Source organism: Nyctibius grandis, chromosome 33 (assembly GCF_013368605.1).
Source record: "Nyctibius grandis isolate bNycGra1 chromosome 33, bNycGra1.pri, whole genome shotgun sequence".
Lineage (NCBI taxonomy): Eukaryota > Metazoa > Chordata > Aves > Nyctibiiformes > Nyctibiidae > Nyctibius > Nyctibius grandis.
Genome location: NC_090690.1, coordinates 786,833 through 805,143, shown reverse-complemented (window position 1 = coordinate 805,143; position 18,311 = coordinate 786,833). Strand labels below are relative to the sequence as shown.

Genomic DNA, 18,311 nt, shown 5'->3' with positions numbered 1-18,311 from the left:
TGCCCCCCTGGCCGGGCGCTGGCAGGCACCACGGTCCCCAGTGTCAGCAGAAACGTAAGTGGAACAAGTTGCTGTTGAATGAAACTAGACGTCTCATTACGGCTTTTCAGGATTGTTTTCCTACATCTTTATTGCTCAGGTTTGCTTAATTCTAGAGTGGATGCCTGCCAGGTTGTCTATCAAATTACCTACTGGCAAGTAAACCGAGATTAGTTCACTTGAGTGCGGCCTTCTTATATTTGACTTATAGCCAAGCAAAATATGGGTTTAATCAAGGGAGAAATTGGACATGATGTTTCAATGAAAGATAGCAGGGTACTATCTGTTCAGCGGAAGCAGGGGAAGGCACAAGCTGGAGGCAGGGAGCAAGGGAGGGTTGGCCAGTTCAGCTCCACGAGAATCAGCTGAGGACGATTGCTCTGAGGCTGCGTGAGCAGCTTAGGGACACCTGGAAACTCAGCCCTGGCCCAGCAAATTGCTTGGCTGTGTCCTCTTGCTTCCTCGGTGGAGCCGAGATCACGCAGTGACCTTGGTTGGGCTCCCCCGGCGTTTACTGTGCACCGTCACGTGCCCTTCAAGAGTCTCGTGATGTTGCGCTGGCTATTTCAGTCGTGTCCCGTGCGGATCCGTCTCCCAGCAAAAACCCTCTTGCCCCAGAAGGAGAATGGTCGGGGAACAAATGCTGTTGATTGTGTGGTGTTCGTTAGTGCTGGCGAACAAGGTGGGCTCACCGCGGGGTCCTGCCTCTCCTGCAGGCTGGGCCAGGGCTCAGCAGACAGAAGTCGGTGAACTTGCACCAACTGTCTCAGCTCTTCTGGTCTGCGGTGTCTGAGGACGTGCAGGGATCTATTTCACCCACCAGCTGTAGACCCAGACCCCTGGCAGCCAGTGGGTGGGCTCGGGGTGGGAAGTGAGGAGGAAGATGAAGCTGCAGAGGTCTGAGGGGCGAGCACGGGCATTTGGTGTTTGTCCGGGAAGTCGGGCTGGCGCATCTGCAGGTCGCGTGTGAAATCTCCTTCCAGTTTCTTGAGCTTCACTTTGTGCCTCCTGACGGGCTCCCAGGAAAATCAAACACCTCAGTAGATGGGCTGGCTGGGCCCGGTGTGAGGCACGAGGGTGCTTCTGCACGCCAGGAGCTTTGGGGTTGTCCCAGTGCTAACGGGCACAGGTGGCTGAGGGCAGGTCCCTGCTGAGCCCGTGGGACCCGCCACTCCTCCCGGGACCCCTCGGCTCTCCCGGCAGCCGGGGGGTCCCACTCCCACCCTGCTTCTGTGCCGCCCAGTGTGTGCGAGGGCAGGGTGTGCTCTCGGGGGAGGAAGGTGTGCCTTGCTCCGGGGTCCCGGGTCACCACGGCCCCGCACTGGGGGGGTTATCGCAGTCCCTGTCGCGTGCGGCGTCATTTTAAATCCCCAGCTCCGGCATCATGGCAACGTGGGCGCATTCCTCTTCTTTCTTCTTCCCCCCTGCTTTAATTTTAAGCTGTTTTCAACCTTCACTGAGGCAAGCTCAAAAATTTGACTCCTGAAGGCTAAAAACTGGAAGGTAAATAAAAATAACCCCAAAGTTAATTATATACTTAACGAGTCATGATTTTTTTTAAGCCTGTCTCGTTCCTTGTGGGGGTCTGACTCATGATTCTGAGCGCTTGCAGTTGGCAATAATACCTTGCTGTAATTTGAATTAAACCGCTTGTAGCAGTGCTCTGTGCTCTATTTCATTTAGGCCCGGTGGGTGTCCTGTCTTCCTGGAACAGGGCGGCCATCTAATGAGAAGCAGCCTGGCAAAGGCAGCGACCGAATAGTCGGGCATCACGCGGGGGGGTGAGAAAGGGGTGGGTGGGGGGTGAGAGGGGACCGTGGGGATGGGGAGGGGGTTGTAGGGCTGTTGACATGGGCTCCTCGTGCATCAGGTGCCGTGCGAGCTGCATCCCTGCAGCCACCCCGTGTCCCCATGGTCCCTCCAGCAACCTCCTGACCCAGCGCTGAACTCGGGCTCAGCTCGGAGCTCGTCCCTCCGGCCCCCGAGGTGCGTTTGATCCTCGCCATCTGCCAGAGTTTTCCCGAGGAGAGGAGGATGTTTGCTCTTTGGGGCAGCCCCGTGGCCATGCAGAGCTGCTGCCTGACCCGGGGAAGTCGCTGTGCCCATGGTCACCACTGAACCCGGCTGTGCAGGACGGTGCCCAGTCCCCCGCCATCACCCACCAGTGACAGGCTGTGTGATGGCCCCGGGGCATCGCTGTGCTCCCCGCACCTCTCGCAGGCTGTGAGCACGCAGCCCAGCAGGGACACGGTTCCTCCTCTGCCAGAATGAAGAGGTGGGGACGCTCTCAATGGTGCCTCTCTCCTGCGGGATGTGCGGTTCCCGCGGCACTCCGGGAGAGCCGGTCCCACCAAACTCTGGCCAACGGTTCCTGCTGGCGGGGAGCCTGTGCCCGGGGCAGCGGGTCCCTTCTGTCTGCCCGCGCCGCGCGGTCCCCGGGGTCCTGCTTTGCTTTCACCGGCCGTCGCTCTCACCGATCCCATTCTGCAGCCGGGGCGGGAGCGTCGGCCCCAAACTCGCTGGTGCGGTGCCGCAGGTCTGGCTGTGCTGCTCCCCATGATGGTGATAGCAGCAGACGATGCTATCCCTTCAGGGGAAAAAATTAAAAAGAAAAAGGAGGAAAAAACATGTGGGTTTTTTGTATATTAAAAAGAGCAGGGGGAAAAAAAAGACTTCCAGAGTCGTGCGAGTTGCTGAGTTGAATTACGGGGGCTGGGGTCGGATGATTAACAACCCTCCCGCGTTCCTGCATCGCCGTCATTACTCACTCCAAACCTGAGGCTTCTCAGTTACATACCCCGGCACAGGCCAACCATTTTTTCCATTGACTGAAAACACATTCTGACTGAAAACAAACTTTCGATCCCCAAGGCTTGGCACGCCTCGGGTCCCTCACCATATTTAATCAACGGGAAGCTAAACACTTTCAATCTGTGATGGCTCATTTGGAGAGGGAGCTTTGGGCCCTCAGTAGGTGCCAGATATAATAACTCACCCCTTTTCTTTTCTGAGGCCTACTTTTATAATTTTGCTATTTTTCAATGTCAGACCCATCTTTTGAAGAAATTTTATTGGATTTCCTGCTAGACTTCAGTGAGGATTTTTCTTTCTTTGGCAGAAATATCAAGCAGAACAGGGGAAAAACTCAATCATAATCTTGGAACGAGGATTATTATTAGTTAGGATTTCTTTGTCTGTTTGCATAAACACATTATTTAAGAGCCCCGTGGGTCAGCGGGCCCCTCGCTCTCCTGAACTGGTCCCTGCTGTCCGTCTGTCCATCTGCCGTGGCTGCCTTTGCCGGGATGGGGGCATCGCCAGCGTGTGCAGGCACAGCAAGAGCAGGCTGGGGGCTCCTCTCCCCTTAGCCAGAGTATTCCTAAAATCCTGCCAAGACTTCTTAAATCTTTGCAAAATCCTTCATCTCGTCAGGAATCAGGTCTGTGCCCCCCAGCCAAGGTCCCCCCTCGCTCAGCCCCCGGATGCAGGTGTTCAAGGGGGACCCCAGCACCCTGTGCCCCCGCGGGCACCGTGCCCCCGAGCCTGGGCCACCCGCACCTCCCTGCCTGTGCGCAGAGGGGCTGCAGCGTCGCGGGGGTGCCAGAGGCGGCCGGGGGCTTCTCTCTGCCCCCCAAACCCCGGGCAGGTCCCCGGTCGGTGCAGGCACAACCAGGTGTCTCGGAGCAGGAGGTCTGTGCTGGCCAACGCCAGCTTCCCCGGGGGTGCCATCGGTGCCGGGCTGAGCGAAGCGCAGGGGATCCGCAGGGACGTGCTCGTTTCTTCCCGCATCTCTCTAGTTTTGCAGATGCCTCTGGCCCCTCTCAGTCCTGGCCCCTTCTCCGCCCCAGTGCCCTCTCAGTCCTGGTCCCCCGTCCGCCCTGGGCTCAGCGGCCTTGGAAGCCAGCGCAGCTTTGAAGCCCGACCTGGATGCGTGTTAGCAACGGGGCAGCGTTTTCAGAGTCCCATCCCTGAGCTCTGGGGTGTGACAGACCCACACGAGGGCTTCAACAGCCGCCTCCCGCGCTCACCTCTTCCCGGCCGAGCCCAAAGCAAGCTGCTGCCGCCAGAGCGGAGTGGAGCTCCTCCCTCTTAGCAGAGCAGCTTTTGCTGTCTCAAGGTTTTCCAGGGGTTCTCAAGGCTTTTCCTTCTTTTTTTCTGTCGGTGTTTGAGGTTAAGAAGTATGCGACAGTATTCCATAAATCGCTTGGCATGGCGTACGACAAAACAAGAGAATGTAATTCAGATTAAAGTCACCCTCTGGCTAAAGTGATAGTTTATTAAATAAACTGCAGCGCTGCCAATCAACTCTGCTGGCAAGCAATCCTTTGACATTAATCTTTTTTGATGTGATTTAGGGTACACCTGGGCCTTTGTAGAGTATCTCCCATAATTTCTTTCCCATCTCTCTGGATCAAGCTGCACTGCTTGGCTCCGTTGACAAATTCCCCAAGTAATCCCTCAAAAGATTGGAGAAATGCTCCAAACGCTCCATTAAATTTATTTTCCGTGCTTTAAGAGCCCCAAAACTATGTCCAATAAATAAGTGTTCGCTGTGATTTATTGAAATGCTGCTCTGATTTAGAGTTATAGGCGGGGGAAATATGTCACCCCTGGGAACTGGAAGACCAGCCTTGCAAGCGAGACCAGATGTGCCGGCGCGGGGCGGGGGGGTCTGCAGCCCGGGGCCTGGACCCCGCGCCCAAACCCCGCCACTAAAGGTCCCCGGTCAGGTTTTCTTGCCTGAAAAATTTATTGTGGTTGTAGTTATTGGGGGAACCATCAAAAGAGTAATTCTGGCCCTTGTTTTTGCACAGGCCTTTTGATAAATATGATACTTAGAAATATGCCTCCCACAAGACAGGAAAGCCATAGAGTTAAAATGAAGTAATCTGTCAGTAAACTTGCTGGAGCCGAGGCCAAAATGAAACCTGGGAGAGGGGGAGAAAGGCAGCCCGTGCTCGCCGGTGCATGAGCCGCGGGGCTGGCGGAGGAGGGCTGCCCGTGCTGCTGCTGCCCGCGTCCTCGCAGGTAGAAGCGAGGAGGTGTTTGCAAAGGGCTCCGGGCAGCTCGCTGGGCTGCCCCGGCGCTGCGAGGGCTCCCTGCTCCGCACCCTGCGGCACCCCGGCCTCCCCGTGCACCCGCAGGGCTCTGGGGCAGCATGGTTAGGAGCGAGGTGTGTTTCACCACCTGTGTTTACACTGCACGATCTGCAGTTTACTGTAATAAAATAATTTAATACAGTCATAATTTTTTTGGCAAGGGCCATGTTGGCAGGGAGTGAGGGGGAGCGGAGCTGGCTGACAGCAGCCCGATGGACCCGGTAACTCCTGAGCGGGGCTGCTCTGGGCAGGAGGGAACACGAAAATCCAGTCTGGAGCTCATGCTCCGGCACGGCCGAGCGCGCCGGGGAGGCAGACGGCGGCTCTGATCCCGGGCCAAGCTCCGGGGCAGGGAAGCAGCTTCCTCCCGCAGCCCGGCGCTCCCCAGCTCCCACCGGGTAACGGCTCCTGCGGGGAGGGGGAGCTGGCTGTCCTGGGTCTGAGCCTGGCACTGCCCAGGGCCGCGGGTGAGAGCAGGGTGAGGACTGTGCCTGCCCGCAGCCCCCGGTGCTCAGCAGGTGCGGGAGCACGTTGGGGTGCTCGGGCCCCAAAATCGGCATCGTACGTGGCACGAGGGGTGCAGCTCCTGGCAGGGCCCTGCTGTCGGTCCGCGCTTCAGTTGGCCACATCAAGGGTGGTACCTGAGACTGATGAGGCTGCGGATGGGTCCCTGGCGTGGGGACAGGGGAAGGTGACCGGAGGGGTGAGCAGGGAGACAGGGGGAAGGAAAAGAGCGGAGAGGCGTGTGTGTGTGTGACTGTTAAGAGAAACAGGATTCATGGTAATTTCCTGCCAGATGCCTGAGCCCCTCGAGCACGCAGACGTTTCACATGCGAAATATCAAAGCGTTCCCAGTAACAAATGTACTTCCTGCAGCTCCTCAGATCTGCCTCCGTGCCAGCCGGGGAGCGCGGGGACACCGGCACGAGCAGCGCTGCGCAGGGGCCAGCCCCGGCCCGTGGGGCTGTGGGAGACACAGGCATCATCCCGCTCCTGTGCTGTGACACGGGCGCTCCCCGGCTCACGGGGCTGCCGGGGGGACACGGGCATCGCCCCGCTCCCGTGCTGCGACACGGGCGCTCCCCGACTCGCTGCGCGGGGGCTGCAGAACGTCAGCCTCAGTTTTTGGGAAGCGCCGGCTGCGCCTCCCCCAGCGCCTGCACGCGTGTTGGTCCTGACAGCTCGAATTAATACGTCAGGGCGCGTGATGGGCGCTGGCGACGGGCCTCTGACCCTATCAGCACCGTGCTTCCCCGGCTGAACGTCTCCCGGCCTCAAATTGATTCCGAGTTTTATAAACATCCTGACGGCGGGGCTGGGAGGAGAGAAAGGGAAAAATGAAACCCTCACCACCACGGAGCGGCTGGGCTGCGCACCAACGGCGGTGGGATGGCGGTGGGATGCTGATGGGATGGTGATGGGCTCCATCCCACCACTGCGAGTGTCCCCTGGCCCCTCTGTGTCCCAGCAAAGCCACCCCAGAGCCGCGGATGCTGCCCGCTGGTCCCCAGCAGCCCGGCCTCAAAATGTCGTCTCCATTCCTGCTCTGTGGGGTTTTCTCAGAAAAGGCGACGCCTCTCACCCGCTTTCGCAGTTTGCTTTGCAATTCTTTTTAATGTCTTACAAATTGGTTCAAAATCCCAGGACAGATAAAATCCCCCCCACCTGTGATGCTGTTTTTCAAGCTCTTTCTAAACACCTTGCTTGTAGAGAAGTGTTGAATTTCCTTTGATTTCACATTTTAGCATGTTTTAAGGCTGATCCAGCACCCTCCCAGCAGTCAGAGGGCCCTGCCAGGTACCGCTCTCACTCCTCACGCCCTTTCCGAGGCGTTTTGAACCTTGCAGCGAATCTTTCTCGCTCCTGTTCACGTCTCTTGGTGCTAACGAACGCGTGAGCCTCACGGGCACAGGGCTGCTTTGCCTCGGAGAAACTCATGCAAAAGACCCAAATAATCGTAAATCAATAGTACCTGGGCATTGCTTATTATTTTCTATTTATTGTCTATTGGCCTGAGAAGTTCATATTGACTCAGTCGGAACAAAATGTCGATAACTGCAGGCCTTGAAGACTGGGGAGGATTGATACTGATTAAAGCCCCCAGGTGCCAGTGGCTGGGCTGGGGCAGAGCCAGTGCCACAGCGGGATGGAGGCGGCTCCCCGGTGGGAGAGGGTGCGGGTATGGAGGTGCTGGTGGGGTTTCAGCCGTAGGAAACTGCTGCTCTTGGCCCCCTGTGCCCATTTTGGTGCTGTCCCCCCGCTTTATCTTAGCTCTCCGGGCCAAGCCTTTCACAGGGCTCTGGGACCTGTGCTCGGAGGGGTGGAGGAAGGCTGCGTTTCGGGTAGGGATGCTTGGCAGTCCCCACCCGTTTCGTGCCCCTTTGAGGTGTCCCAGGCAGGACCCCCCAGCCGTTTGCCCCCATGGGAACCCTTGGCTCGGCCGCGGGCGGATTTCCTGGCTTTGGCCGTGGTTCAAAGCTCTGATGAGCAAAGCAGGCGGCTCCCTGCGGGCTGGGCTCCGCTGCAGCCGGCCGTGGCTGCGGAGCCCCGGTCCCCAGGATGGTCCCGTCACCCCGGCTCGGAGCAGAGGCTGAGCAGTGGCCCTGGCAAAGCCTCGGCTGGCCGGGGGGCTGAGCTGGTGCCGAGCCGCCCTGGGAAGCGGGGGACCTGTCCTCGGGGACCGCGGTGTCACTCCCGGAGCCTGCCCGCTCCCCGTCACGTCTGTCACTTCTCGTTAGCGCCCGTCAGCCGGGTAACGCGACTTGACTGATGTAATCGGGGCCGACACACCGGCAGTAGGATCTCCGGAAACTTCACACCACGCGGTTTCCCAGCCCGCGCTCGGAGGCGATGCTCTGCCCGGCACACGGGGAGATGGGGGCTGAGGTGCTGCGGTGCTGCTCGGCGAGCCCCAGGACCCCCCCCAGAAATGGGGCTCTTGGTCCTACCAAGAGCTCCTCGGCTGGGCTGGGCTCTGCCAACTCTCCTGCTGACTTGGAGGGGAATGAAGGCGCAGGCAGAGCCCCGGGGACGCCCGTCTGGCACTGCCAGCCCCGCTGCAGGGCGGCGGCACCGGCGGAGCACGGCGCGGCTGCCAGGGCCCCGCCGGCTGTAGCACACCCCGTGCTCACGGCTGTTTGGCCCCGGGAGCGCCTGACGCACCGTCTGCGCCGGCCCGGCCCCACGGCGGGTGCACGGGGCTGCCAGCGCGGCTGCCGGCGGCGCGGGCAGGGGCAGAGGAGATCTGGGGTGTTTCCAGCTGGCGAAAGGGGCGGCGAGGTGGGAGGGCGCCCACCCCTCGCACCCCGTCCGCAACCTCGCGCTGTGCCGGTCGGGCCCTGGGTGGGGTGGTGGGGACGGCGCTGCCGCCGACCCCCAGCCTTCCTGCATCGATTTACGTGGCAGGTTTTGGTGGTTTATTTGCCGAAAATACTTTCTCACTGCAAGTGTCGTAGGTAACGAGCGAGCACATCCGGCACTTCGGGGAGATCAATATCTCTGCAGTTGTAAATATCCCGGGGAATCGATGGGGGATGTAAAATGTATTTCATCCATTTTAACTTTTAACATCTCTTTGTAATAAAAATGCTATTTTAAAAAATGAAAATGGGGAGATTCACTGCTGGGCCGCGAGAGGTTTCTGTGGTGCTCGATTTTTGTTGTCCCCAGCACCTTTCCCTGAGCTCTGTCTGTGCAAACCACCCCGACGAGGCTGAACGGCTTCACCTCATCCTCCGTCCCTCCTGCACGGGGCCGAAGGGCTGCAGGGCTCAGGAGCCGCCTGCTCTGAGCCGCCGTGGCAACCCCTGCGGTCCGGCTCCTGTTTGCCCACATAATAGTCGGTTATTGGGCGGTTTCAAATGTTTAACCTTTTATAAAATGTTTGTTAACCGGGTCTATCCGGGCGGCTCGGTGTGAGAGCGCCGGCAAACTGCTGGTTTGGATGGAGGAGAGGAGGGAGCGAGGTCAGAGCTGCCCCCGCTGTGGTGGGGAACGCGGTGCTGCTGTGCCCCCCCGGCCGGTGCCCGCGGAGCCTCACCCTCCCCGGAGAGGGCACGGACGTGTCCGGGCAGGGCCCAGACATTCCTGCACCCGAGCGCTGGGAGTTCCCAGGGCAATTAGCATCTCTGTGCTAACAGCGGTTTTCTCCTCTGTCTAGGCAACTCCTTCATCAAGGCGTGGATTTGCTTTTGTCTCGGTGCGAGCAGCACATCTCGGGGAGTTTAATTAGAAGCTTGGCACCGCGTGCGCAGTTACGGCAGAGACGCTTCGCGCGGGCGATCGGCACCAGCGAGGTCAGTAGCCCCGCGCCGCCCCGGGCGCCTCCTCCCCGGGGTAAAAGGTCCTGCTCCTGGGGTACCTTCAGCGTGGGTGGTTTTCCCCGCTCCAGCTGCTGTCACGGTGAGGTTTTGGTGGTGTCACAGCTGCATTCAGGGCTCTCGGTGCCGGCACCGGGTCAGATGCAGCCCCAGGACACGACACCTCCCTGAGCACCGTCCCAGCCCCTCTCCGGGCACCGGCCGAGCAATGCAGCGGCTCGGTCCCCGTCACCAGCGCGCCGGTGGCAGCTGGCAGAGCCACCTTCCGTGTCTCTCTGGAAGTCAGCACACAGATAATTACAAGGCAGCGCATTCCGTGCCCTGTGACTAAGGCAGAATGTAGAGCAAAGGTAGGAGCAAACCACCAGAAGAGCAAATAAATAAAGAAGGCAGCTTTAATAATGGGGTAATTACCTAGCTTAAGTACACAATCATCTAGCATTTTGCTAAACTTTATGACACATGATGACAAGTTAATAAATGAGATGTCTTACCAGCAGTAAAACAGCTGTTACCAGCCACCTTGTATGTCTGGGTAGCCCAGAGCAAAAAAACTCACCAAGCCAAATGAAAAGAAACTGGTTATTTCTGTTTGTCGAAATAGCCCGGGTAATAAATCACCATTAATGATGCTGTCATTTATCAAAGGGAAAGCTCGTGTTGCAAAAGCCTTTGAAGTCATGGCACCTATAATTTCCTACCTATAAAAAGGTACTTTTGTGTATGTGTCATACCTGGAGCTGGCGGCAGCCGGGAGGTACCGGGAGTTCATCGCCGCCCCGCGCCCCGTCTCACGAGCGTGGCACTAACGAAGGGGGGTGCCTGGTGCCGGGGGGCTGCGCATGGCGAGAGCCTCTGTGCTGGCACAGCGGGCATGGCCACCCCTGCGACAGGCCTGTCGCAAAGGGGTTCTCCCGTTCAGCGCCGAGCCGGCGGCACCGGTGCAGAAGCTGGCGGAGGAGCGGAACCTCCGTCGGCGTGAAACCGGGGGGGCTCCGACGGCTGCGGCTGGAGGGCCAGGAGGAGCGATGGATGGAGGGGCGTGCGGGGAGCCGTGCTGAGCACATGGGGCAGCTTGTGCCCAGGGAAAAGCCCAACACTTGCAAAGCCAGAGGAAGGTTTGTGCGGCCGGGCACGGCCAGGAGAGCTGGGCTGCGTGGTGAGAGCCGCGGGCTGCCCCAGGCTGTGCTGGACTGGGCAGGCTGGCCCCAGGCTCCAGGTCTGGCAGGGATCGATTTGTGATGGTTTAAAGGTGGTTTTCCTCTCCTCCCTGTACCTAATAGCTTGTTTACCCAGGAATATTTAGGTGGTTAATTCATGCTAATTAACAGGGATCTAATGTGGTTAAAATAATCAACTTGACGTCTGCAGTGGCAGGAGCAGGACTCTGAACTACCGGAGCAGCGAAGCCCCTCGCTGCGGCTGCTGAGCGAGCAGGGTTAGGCCTGCGCCAGAGGAGCCTGGCTCTCCCTCTCACACACATAATTAATGCTTGTGCAATTATCACGTTATTGCGAGAATCTTAAACTGCCATCACGTCCTGGAGAAACCCGCAGCAGCATCTGCGGGGCTCCGGCACCGCGCTCCTTCCTGCCCCGGTCCTTCGCTACGCAGCCGCGGCGCAACAGGAGCGAGTCGGGGTGACGGTCACAACCGCGGGCGCTGCAGACGAGCAGTCGCTGTCACCGGAGATTGTCCCCTGTCACCAGAGAGCAGGAGGTACCAGGCACCTGAGCTGCAGGACCATCTCCCTCGAAGCAGCCGTAGCTGAGCTGGTGGGAGCCCGAGGCTGAGTCCCGACCCACCTGCAGAGACCACCCAGCACAGGCTGGGATGCGGCTGTGTTTGGGGATGCTCCGGTGTTCTCCGCTCCGGCTCTGCATGCAAAGGGGAGGCATCTGCTCATCTGTTTAGGAGGAAAGTGTTTCTTTTCTGGAGGCCTAAGGAGGTTTTTTTTTTTCCTTCTTCTTGACTATTAAATGAGGCAGCTCCTCTGTAGCTTTGTCATTTTTCTCCTGCTGAAGACACTTCTTCTTTTCTTCTCATCTGAGCAGCAGGCACCTCACCCGCCTCATAAGCATCTGCTACAAGAAGTCTTCACCTGTCACCTCTTCCAACTGACTTGAGAAAACAGGATAGGAAAGCTATAAATAATTAAGACCCATCCAACACAGGTGCAGTGACTAAATATCAAACCTGCCTGAGCATCACCAGCCCTCGCTTGATAGCCAAGGGGAAACTAACCTAGTTTGGAAGGAGGATGAGACGAGAGACAGGAGCCACGTGCTAAAATTGTGGCCAAACGGGTTTCAGCTCGCGTTGAGGGCTCCTGACCGGGGAATAACCCACTCGTATCGGTGCGGCGTGCCACACCTGCCCCGAGGTTCACGTCATCCCAACAGACCTGGACAAGGCATCCCAGGAGAGCAGCTCTGGCGCCCAGGGCACACAGCCTGCACTTACCCCCTTTGGGGTGTTTCTGGGGAGAGAGGAGCCTCTTGCAGCTCTGCTGCTTCTCCCCATTAACATGCGTGGTTTACTGATCAAATCCTACAGCCGTCTCGGAGCTTGTAAGAAGTTAACATCAAAGCCGTGGAAGGGAGGGAATGGCAAGTGCTGGAGAGAGATGTCACATTAGTGTCTGGTGCTCCGAGAGCTTCTGCATTTTAAACCTTGTTCGTCAAGACTTCAACTTCATCGCGCTGCTTCATGGGGGAGGAAAAGATGCTCCGTACAGAGAACCCGCCTCCCGTGTGGGCGGCCCTGGGGCGACAGGGACGATCCTGCCCAGGGAGAGCTGCGGCCTCGAGGCAACAGGCAGCGAGGGCAGGAGCGTCCGGCCGGGCCCCTGGATGTCATTCCCGCTGTCGCCAGGGCGTAACGAGGCTGATGAGGGCGAGATAGAAACTTCCCCTTTGGGCACTTCTGTAATTGTTCGTGAGGGCGTCAGCTCAGCAGAGCGTGGATAAATTCCCAAGTGAGCAACCAGGGAGATAATTAACTTTTGGAACAACTTACCTGTGAGACAGAGTATCCATCACTCAAGGTCTTTACGGAGCACGCGATACCCCGCTGAAAGCTCCTGGAGGTGACCCTGCAGCCCAGCTGGTGGGAAATAGCCTCCTGGGACTGGAAAACGCTGATTTACCTGAATCTAAATGATCTGCAGGAATACTCCTGGCTCCACCTTGCAACAGCAGATAGGGAAGCTGCATAATGTGCTGTCAGCCTGCCCAGGCCTGGGGACGACAGGGTCACCCCGAGCCGCGCGGCCGGGCGCGCTCCGGCTCCCAGCTCGCCTTCCCGGGGCTGCCAGCGCCGGCGTCAGGCTGTTGGGAAGCGGCATTTCAGCTCTCCCTCCTCTCTGACTTTCTGCAGGGCTCTCTCCACCCACACACGTGCGTGCCTCTGTTTTTTTCCCCCAAGTTTGATTTTGCCGTGGTTGGGGATGAAATAATGACCGTTTTTGCAAGCCCAGGGAGGGGAGCGCTGGGACGAGCCGGGACATCTCTTGCCACCTCTGAGCGCCAGGAGCCCGGAGGCAGCCTGGGCAGGTGGGATCCGTCTCCCCATATGTGCTAAGCAAAGAACCAGTAAAGTTTTGCCCCGGGACAAACTGTGTTTATTTGCGTCTCGGTGCGAGAGGGGAGGCAGAGGGGCAGGAGGGTGCAGAGCACCCAGAAAGCGTTCCCAAGGTTTGCTGCAGACCTGTGCCAAGGAATGAGCTCGGGGCTGTCCCTGCACCGAGCAGAGCAAAAGCCTTTGCTGGCCGCCCCGTGCTGGTCCCTGCTGGGGGGACCGGCCCCAGCCCGAGCCCTCGTGCCCTTCCCGCGGGGGGCCGGGGCCGCGGGACCCTCTCTGGACACCCATCAGCCCAGGGAGCTGCTTTTCTTTGAGCTCCATGGCACAGTTCCCGGGAGATTTATGGCCTGAGCGCCTTTGATGTGGGCCCCTGATAAGCATCAGGAATATTTTTGTTCCATGACAATGTCAGCCAGTGCTCTCTGAAGGGGGTTTATGGGCAGCGATGTTTCCTGCAGCTATTGAGCCGGCTGCCACATTCCTAGGGAAGGCCAGCCATTAAAATAAAATCGTAAAGCCCCCTGTGGAAGGCTTTATAAACAGAGGGAAGCTTCTCCTTTAAGGGAGAGGATCGGGAGTATTTCCATTTCAATCAGGGGCATCTCTGGAACAAGCCCACAGCCAGGGCAGCGCAGAATTTGTCAGGGGATTAGCTCAGGAAAAGAGCGAGCGCAGGATTTTTCCCCTTCGCACTCACTCGGCTGTTATTCCAAATTAGGCTGTTCGTGTTCAGCTCGGAGGAGGGTAATGAAAACCAGAAGGGAGCCGCGGCGAGAGCCTGGCTGGGAGCAGGGGACGGGGCGCTGGGGGAGCCCAGGCGTGCGGAGGGCAGCCCGGGCACCCCGCTCCTCGCGCGCAGGGTGGGCAGCCCTGGGGCTGGCGTGGCTCAGCGTGCGAGGGGTACGGGTGCTGCACGGCCCTGCTCCTCTCCTCCCCTCCACACTCCGCTGGGAGCGAACCTGACGGCAGGAGAAACCTCCACCTCGGGCCCGTGCAGCTCCTCATGCAGCACAAGGGGCCGCGTGTCGCCCCCGCGGATCGGGGTCCCACGTTCCCCCCGCGGCAGCCCCTGCTCCCCGTCAGCTGCTTCCCGCGTGATTTATTTGAGGTTCACACTCCAATCTGTAACACAAAACCGCGGAGCGCGTTTCTTCCTCCTTGTAATGAAGGCTCCCACCGCCGAAGCGCACACCTGGTATAAACAGCGATAAAACATCCCCGTGTGCTGCGCCAGGGCGGCTTTTAGGTGCCAGGAGCGCAGCCCGGCACGGGGTGCCCATCCAAGAGGCAGGCGAAAGCGGCTGCCCCGGTGTGAGGGGGGACGTGGCTGGATCAGGCCTTACGCCCTTCCCAGGGTTTTTTGGGGTGTGTTTTTGGGCAGGAATAGGGATCCTTTCCTCACCCATCCCTCCCACACATCCCGGGCAGCTCTTCTCCTCCAAGGGCGTAATTCCAGGGCTGAGCTCTGGGCTTTCAAGACAAGTGATTAATGCCGGATGGGTTTGAGCTGCCCAGTGGTTGGGAGATTTATATAGCAACGGTTTTCCTGAACTTTACTGAAATACCACGGGATGAAGCCAGCGTGAATACTGAAGCACACGGTCGTGCGGAGGCAGCGAGAGCCCCACACCGAGGAGCCTCGGTGAGGACGGAGGGGAAGTGCCTGGGGCTGGTGAAAGCCCTTGGGTCAGGCAGCCGGAGGGGAGGAGGGCAGCAGCCCCGGGGCGGAGGGCGGCCTCAGGCCGGGTCCTGACTCTTCCCCACGCTGGCTGGGAAAGGGGAAGGGGTGTCTGTGTATCGATCAAACAGCATTTACCACTGCCAGCGAAGGGACGGGAAGCGAGACCCAAAGGCTGCTTCTGGCTGAGAGAAACGTGCCCGGCTGAAAACCAGAGCATCTAACGAAGGCGAGACGCTGCTGGAAGAGCCGTGGCCCTTTCCCTTGTGGGCTCCCCGCTAAGGGAGCAGCACCACCACGTCCTGTCCAGAAAGGGCCCGTGCTCCGTCGTGGACGCGCCGGCGGCTCCATCCCTCCATCCCTCTGCTCAGGAGGCTCTTCGGGAACCTCGCTACCCCCCCGGATGATTTTAAGCTTTCTTCTCATTTCCAGCCCAAATCTTTTTCATGGCTAATTTATCCCCTTCGTCCTTGTGCCAACATTGTCCTTTAACAGCTCATCCCCCTGCCTGGTGTTACCCCCCGTGTGTTTATAGGGAGCGATCGTTTCCCTGCTCAGCCTCTGCGCTCACGGGTAAAGCTGAACTCGGCTGGTTTTCAGTTGTTCTTTCCCCAGCACTGGCAGCCGCCGTCCGTCCTGCCCCCCAGCCTGGTGCAGGATGAGACCCCATCACCGCACCCCTGGGACCTCCGGCTACGGAGCAAGGAGGGAAAGGTTTGGGGTGGGAAGGACGCCCGGGGAGGGCCGCATGCCAATTCCTGCCAGCACCCGTGTGAGCATTGGCACGAAGATCGACACGGGATGGAGACGGGACGCCCCGTGCTCAGAGCATGGGAAGTTTCCCCGCTTCCCTGGCAGGCAGCACGGCAGGACAAACAGGTTCGATGGGTGCCATGGAAAAGGAAAAGGGAAGGTCGCCCAGCGTACCGTGCCGGCATGCGAAAGTCCCGACCCGACGCTGCTCCTGCTGCGAAGAAGCCGGCGCTGGGGCCATCGCTGGCCGTCCCTTTGCTGTCGCCCCAGAGGGGACATCCCCACCGACAGCGCTTTCTGCAGGGTGCTTTTGCAGGGCTTTCCGAGCCCCCCCCGGGCCATGGGAGCAGGACGAGCAGGGAGCAAAGCCCCCGGCCCAGCCTCCCTCTGCCTCGGTCCATATTTCACAGGAGAGCAGGTACCCATCGGCCGTGGCACCGCGGAAAACCAAGAACTCAAAGCAATTTTAAATGAACTTTCAAAATGATGAACAAAGAGCCCTTGTCCATGTTATACAGCAAATAAATCATACCGAAATGATAGTTGTAATTCCCAAAAGTACACAGAGAATTGATTTTCCGATGACATTTATCATGATAAACCGGTGCAGCGGCATACAGGCACATCTTAAGTTGCAGCTGGTTGACTCCCTCCCATTTATCTCCCGTCCCATCTTTGCCAGCCACATTTGCACAGTTGCACAAGTGATTATTGCTGCTAAGGACAACAGTCCTGGGGCCGGTTTCAGCAAAGCTCGGGCTGGGTTTGCCTCTCGCCCCGTGCTGACTCAAGGCTCCGCTGCGGCAGGCGCAGGCCCAGCCGAAGAGGCCTTTTAATGGCTCGCCAAGCACGACACCCACATGGGCAGGCTCCCGCGCCGTGGAAACTACGTCTGGGCAGACACGAAGCGCCTCTGCATTGCAGATCAAAAGACCAGTTGAGTCTGGGTTGGTTTAAGCTGCCCTCCAGCCCCGGGCTCTGGAGAAACCTCCCAGGACGAAGCGCCGGGAGCAGCTGAGCTGAACACGGGGCGAGGGGCTGGGGGGTCCCGCTCTGCTGGGGGGAAGGAGCAGGAGTACGCCAGGTCCTTCACCAGGAGGATGGAGCAGGGATGCGCCAGGTCCTTATGAGCAGAGCCCGGCGAGCGAGGACGCCAGCCCGCTGGTGTTGCAGCGGGCAGCAGGCAGGCAGGGCTCTGCCCTCCAGAAATCCCCCAGCCCGCCGCAGCCAGGCCATGAAACAGCCTTGGTTTGGCTTTGGCTCTCACCCAGGGAACCCCTGATTCCTGCACTGCTGGGGCGGGATGGACGGGGAGCATCCTCGGCCATGCCGGGCCCAAGCATCCCAGAAAAGAGCTGGAGATGCAGCTGGGCTTCTTAGCGAAAACCAAAACCCTTCCCAAAAGCTGAGGCCGTTCCCCCCGCAAGCAAAGCCGGCTCCGCCAGGACAACATGGCTTTCAGTCCTGATCAGATGTTTAAGTTCTCTCTGGCTGTGCCGGGGTGTAGATCTCCCTTTGTCAGAGCCCGCCAGCCTCTCCCGCTCGCCTTTATTTGTCTTGCTGCTGTTGCAGCGAAAATGTATTGGCTTTGCAGTTAGTGATTACACGTCATCACATACCCAATTTATAACACCATACCCCAAAGAACAGATGTAATAAAGCCAGACCAGGAAACTGCAACGTTATAAAACAGAGCAGTCAGCTCCGAGGTCCTTGCGTGTGTGCAGGAAAGAAAATATTGCAGACAGTGGTTTGGGGAGGGAGGGGGGACGGGGGCGGCGTGTCTGCGTCTCACAGGGATATGGATGAGGGGACTGGGGGTGTGCGGTCCTGGAGCCGCTGCCTGGGGTGCTGCAGCCCCCGCGGGAGGGTTGCAGGGGGGTACGGGGGGTTGCAGGGGGGTCTGGGGGGTTGCAGCACCCAGGTCAGGCTGGGGCGGCTGCTCCTGGATGGGCAGAGGGGGATGCAGCTTTGCCTCCAGCCGCTCGGGGGTTTCTCCCACAGCCAGGCGTAGACACAGGTCTTAGTCCTGCGCTGAGCCCTCGGCCCCCTCTCGCCGAGGGGAGGGAAGGCGAGGGGGGCTGTTGTCTCCAAACACTTTGATTCCCCCCCGCCTTCCCGTGAAGCCCCCCAAGCCCTGAGCTATTGCGCCAGGAGACGCTCTCCGAGAAGCCTTACCCAAAGCCACAATTTATCTTCTGTTGTTCACAGGCCAGGGAGACCCGAAGCCCCGCAGCGGGCCGGGCTAATCGCCGGCAGAGATAGCGGCAGCCCCGTCCCGAGAGCAGCGCGGCGGCGAGGGGCTGATAAAGCAGCAGCAGGTCCCGGCTGCCTCCCGCCCCGAAAGCCACGGCGGAGATCCCAGCGCCTCATTATCGGAAAGGTTTTGTTTAATAACCCAAGGTAATAAAATGCACCTCTGGAGGGCTTTGCCCAGATAAAGGAATGTAAATCGGTGATAAAGAGTTTTGAATTTAGCTGCCGCGAAGAACGTGCGGAAGCCCGTTGTTCCCTGTGCCCCCACCAGTGACCTTGGCCGCGTCCGTGCCAGCGGCTGGGGCCGGTGCCACTCCTGCGCCCCGGGGACGGCTGGAGGGAAGGGTGGGCTTCCCAGCTGGAAGGACCCCGGGCTTCACTGGGGGATTGGGGGGTCCCAAGGGGCCGGGTGGGCCACGCGTTGGCTGTGGCAGCAGGACCGCAGGCGGACATCTGCTGGGGCGATGGGATTTTCCAGCGACAGCAGAGCCAGAGCTTCGGGAAGGGGCTGGGGGAAAGCCCGTGTGCCCTAAAACTGGGTGCACCCCAATCCCTGAAGCGCTGGAGATCTGCCCCGCTGCAGCT

General features: G+C 59.2%; 1 protein-coding gene across 2 annotated transcripts in view; it reads left to right on the top strand.

Moving 5' to 3' along the window:
* The window catches only part of LOC137675440 (uncharacterized), a 59,592-nt gene extending 41,616 nt beyond the window's left edge, over positions 1-17,976 (top strand). For both annotated transcript variants that reach the window (XR_011049956.1, XM_068421535.1), the window contains 2 exons: positions 9,298-9,433; positions 17,682-17,976. Coding sequence is in view for 1 of the 2 variants with exons in the window: in XM_068421535.1 (XP_068277636.1) it covers positions 9,298-9,433; positions 17,682-17,735 (190 nt within the window). In the remaining variant the exon portion in view is untranslated. The remainder of the gene's footprint in view (positions 1-9,297; positions 9,434-17,681) is intronic.
* Positions 17,977-18,311: the final 335 nt, after the last annotated feature.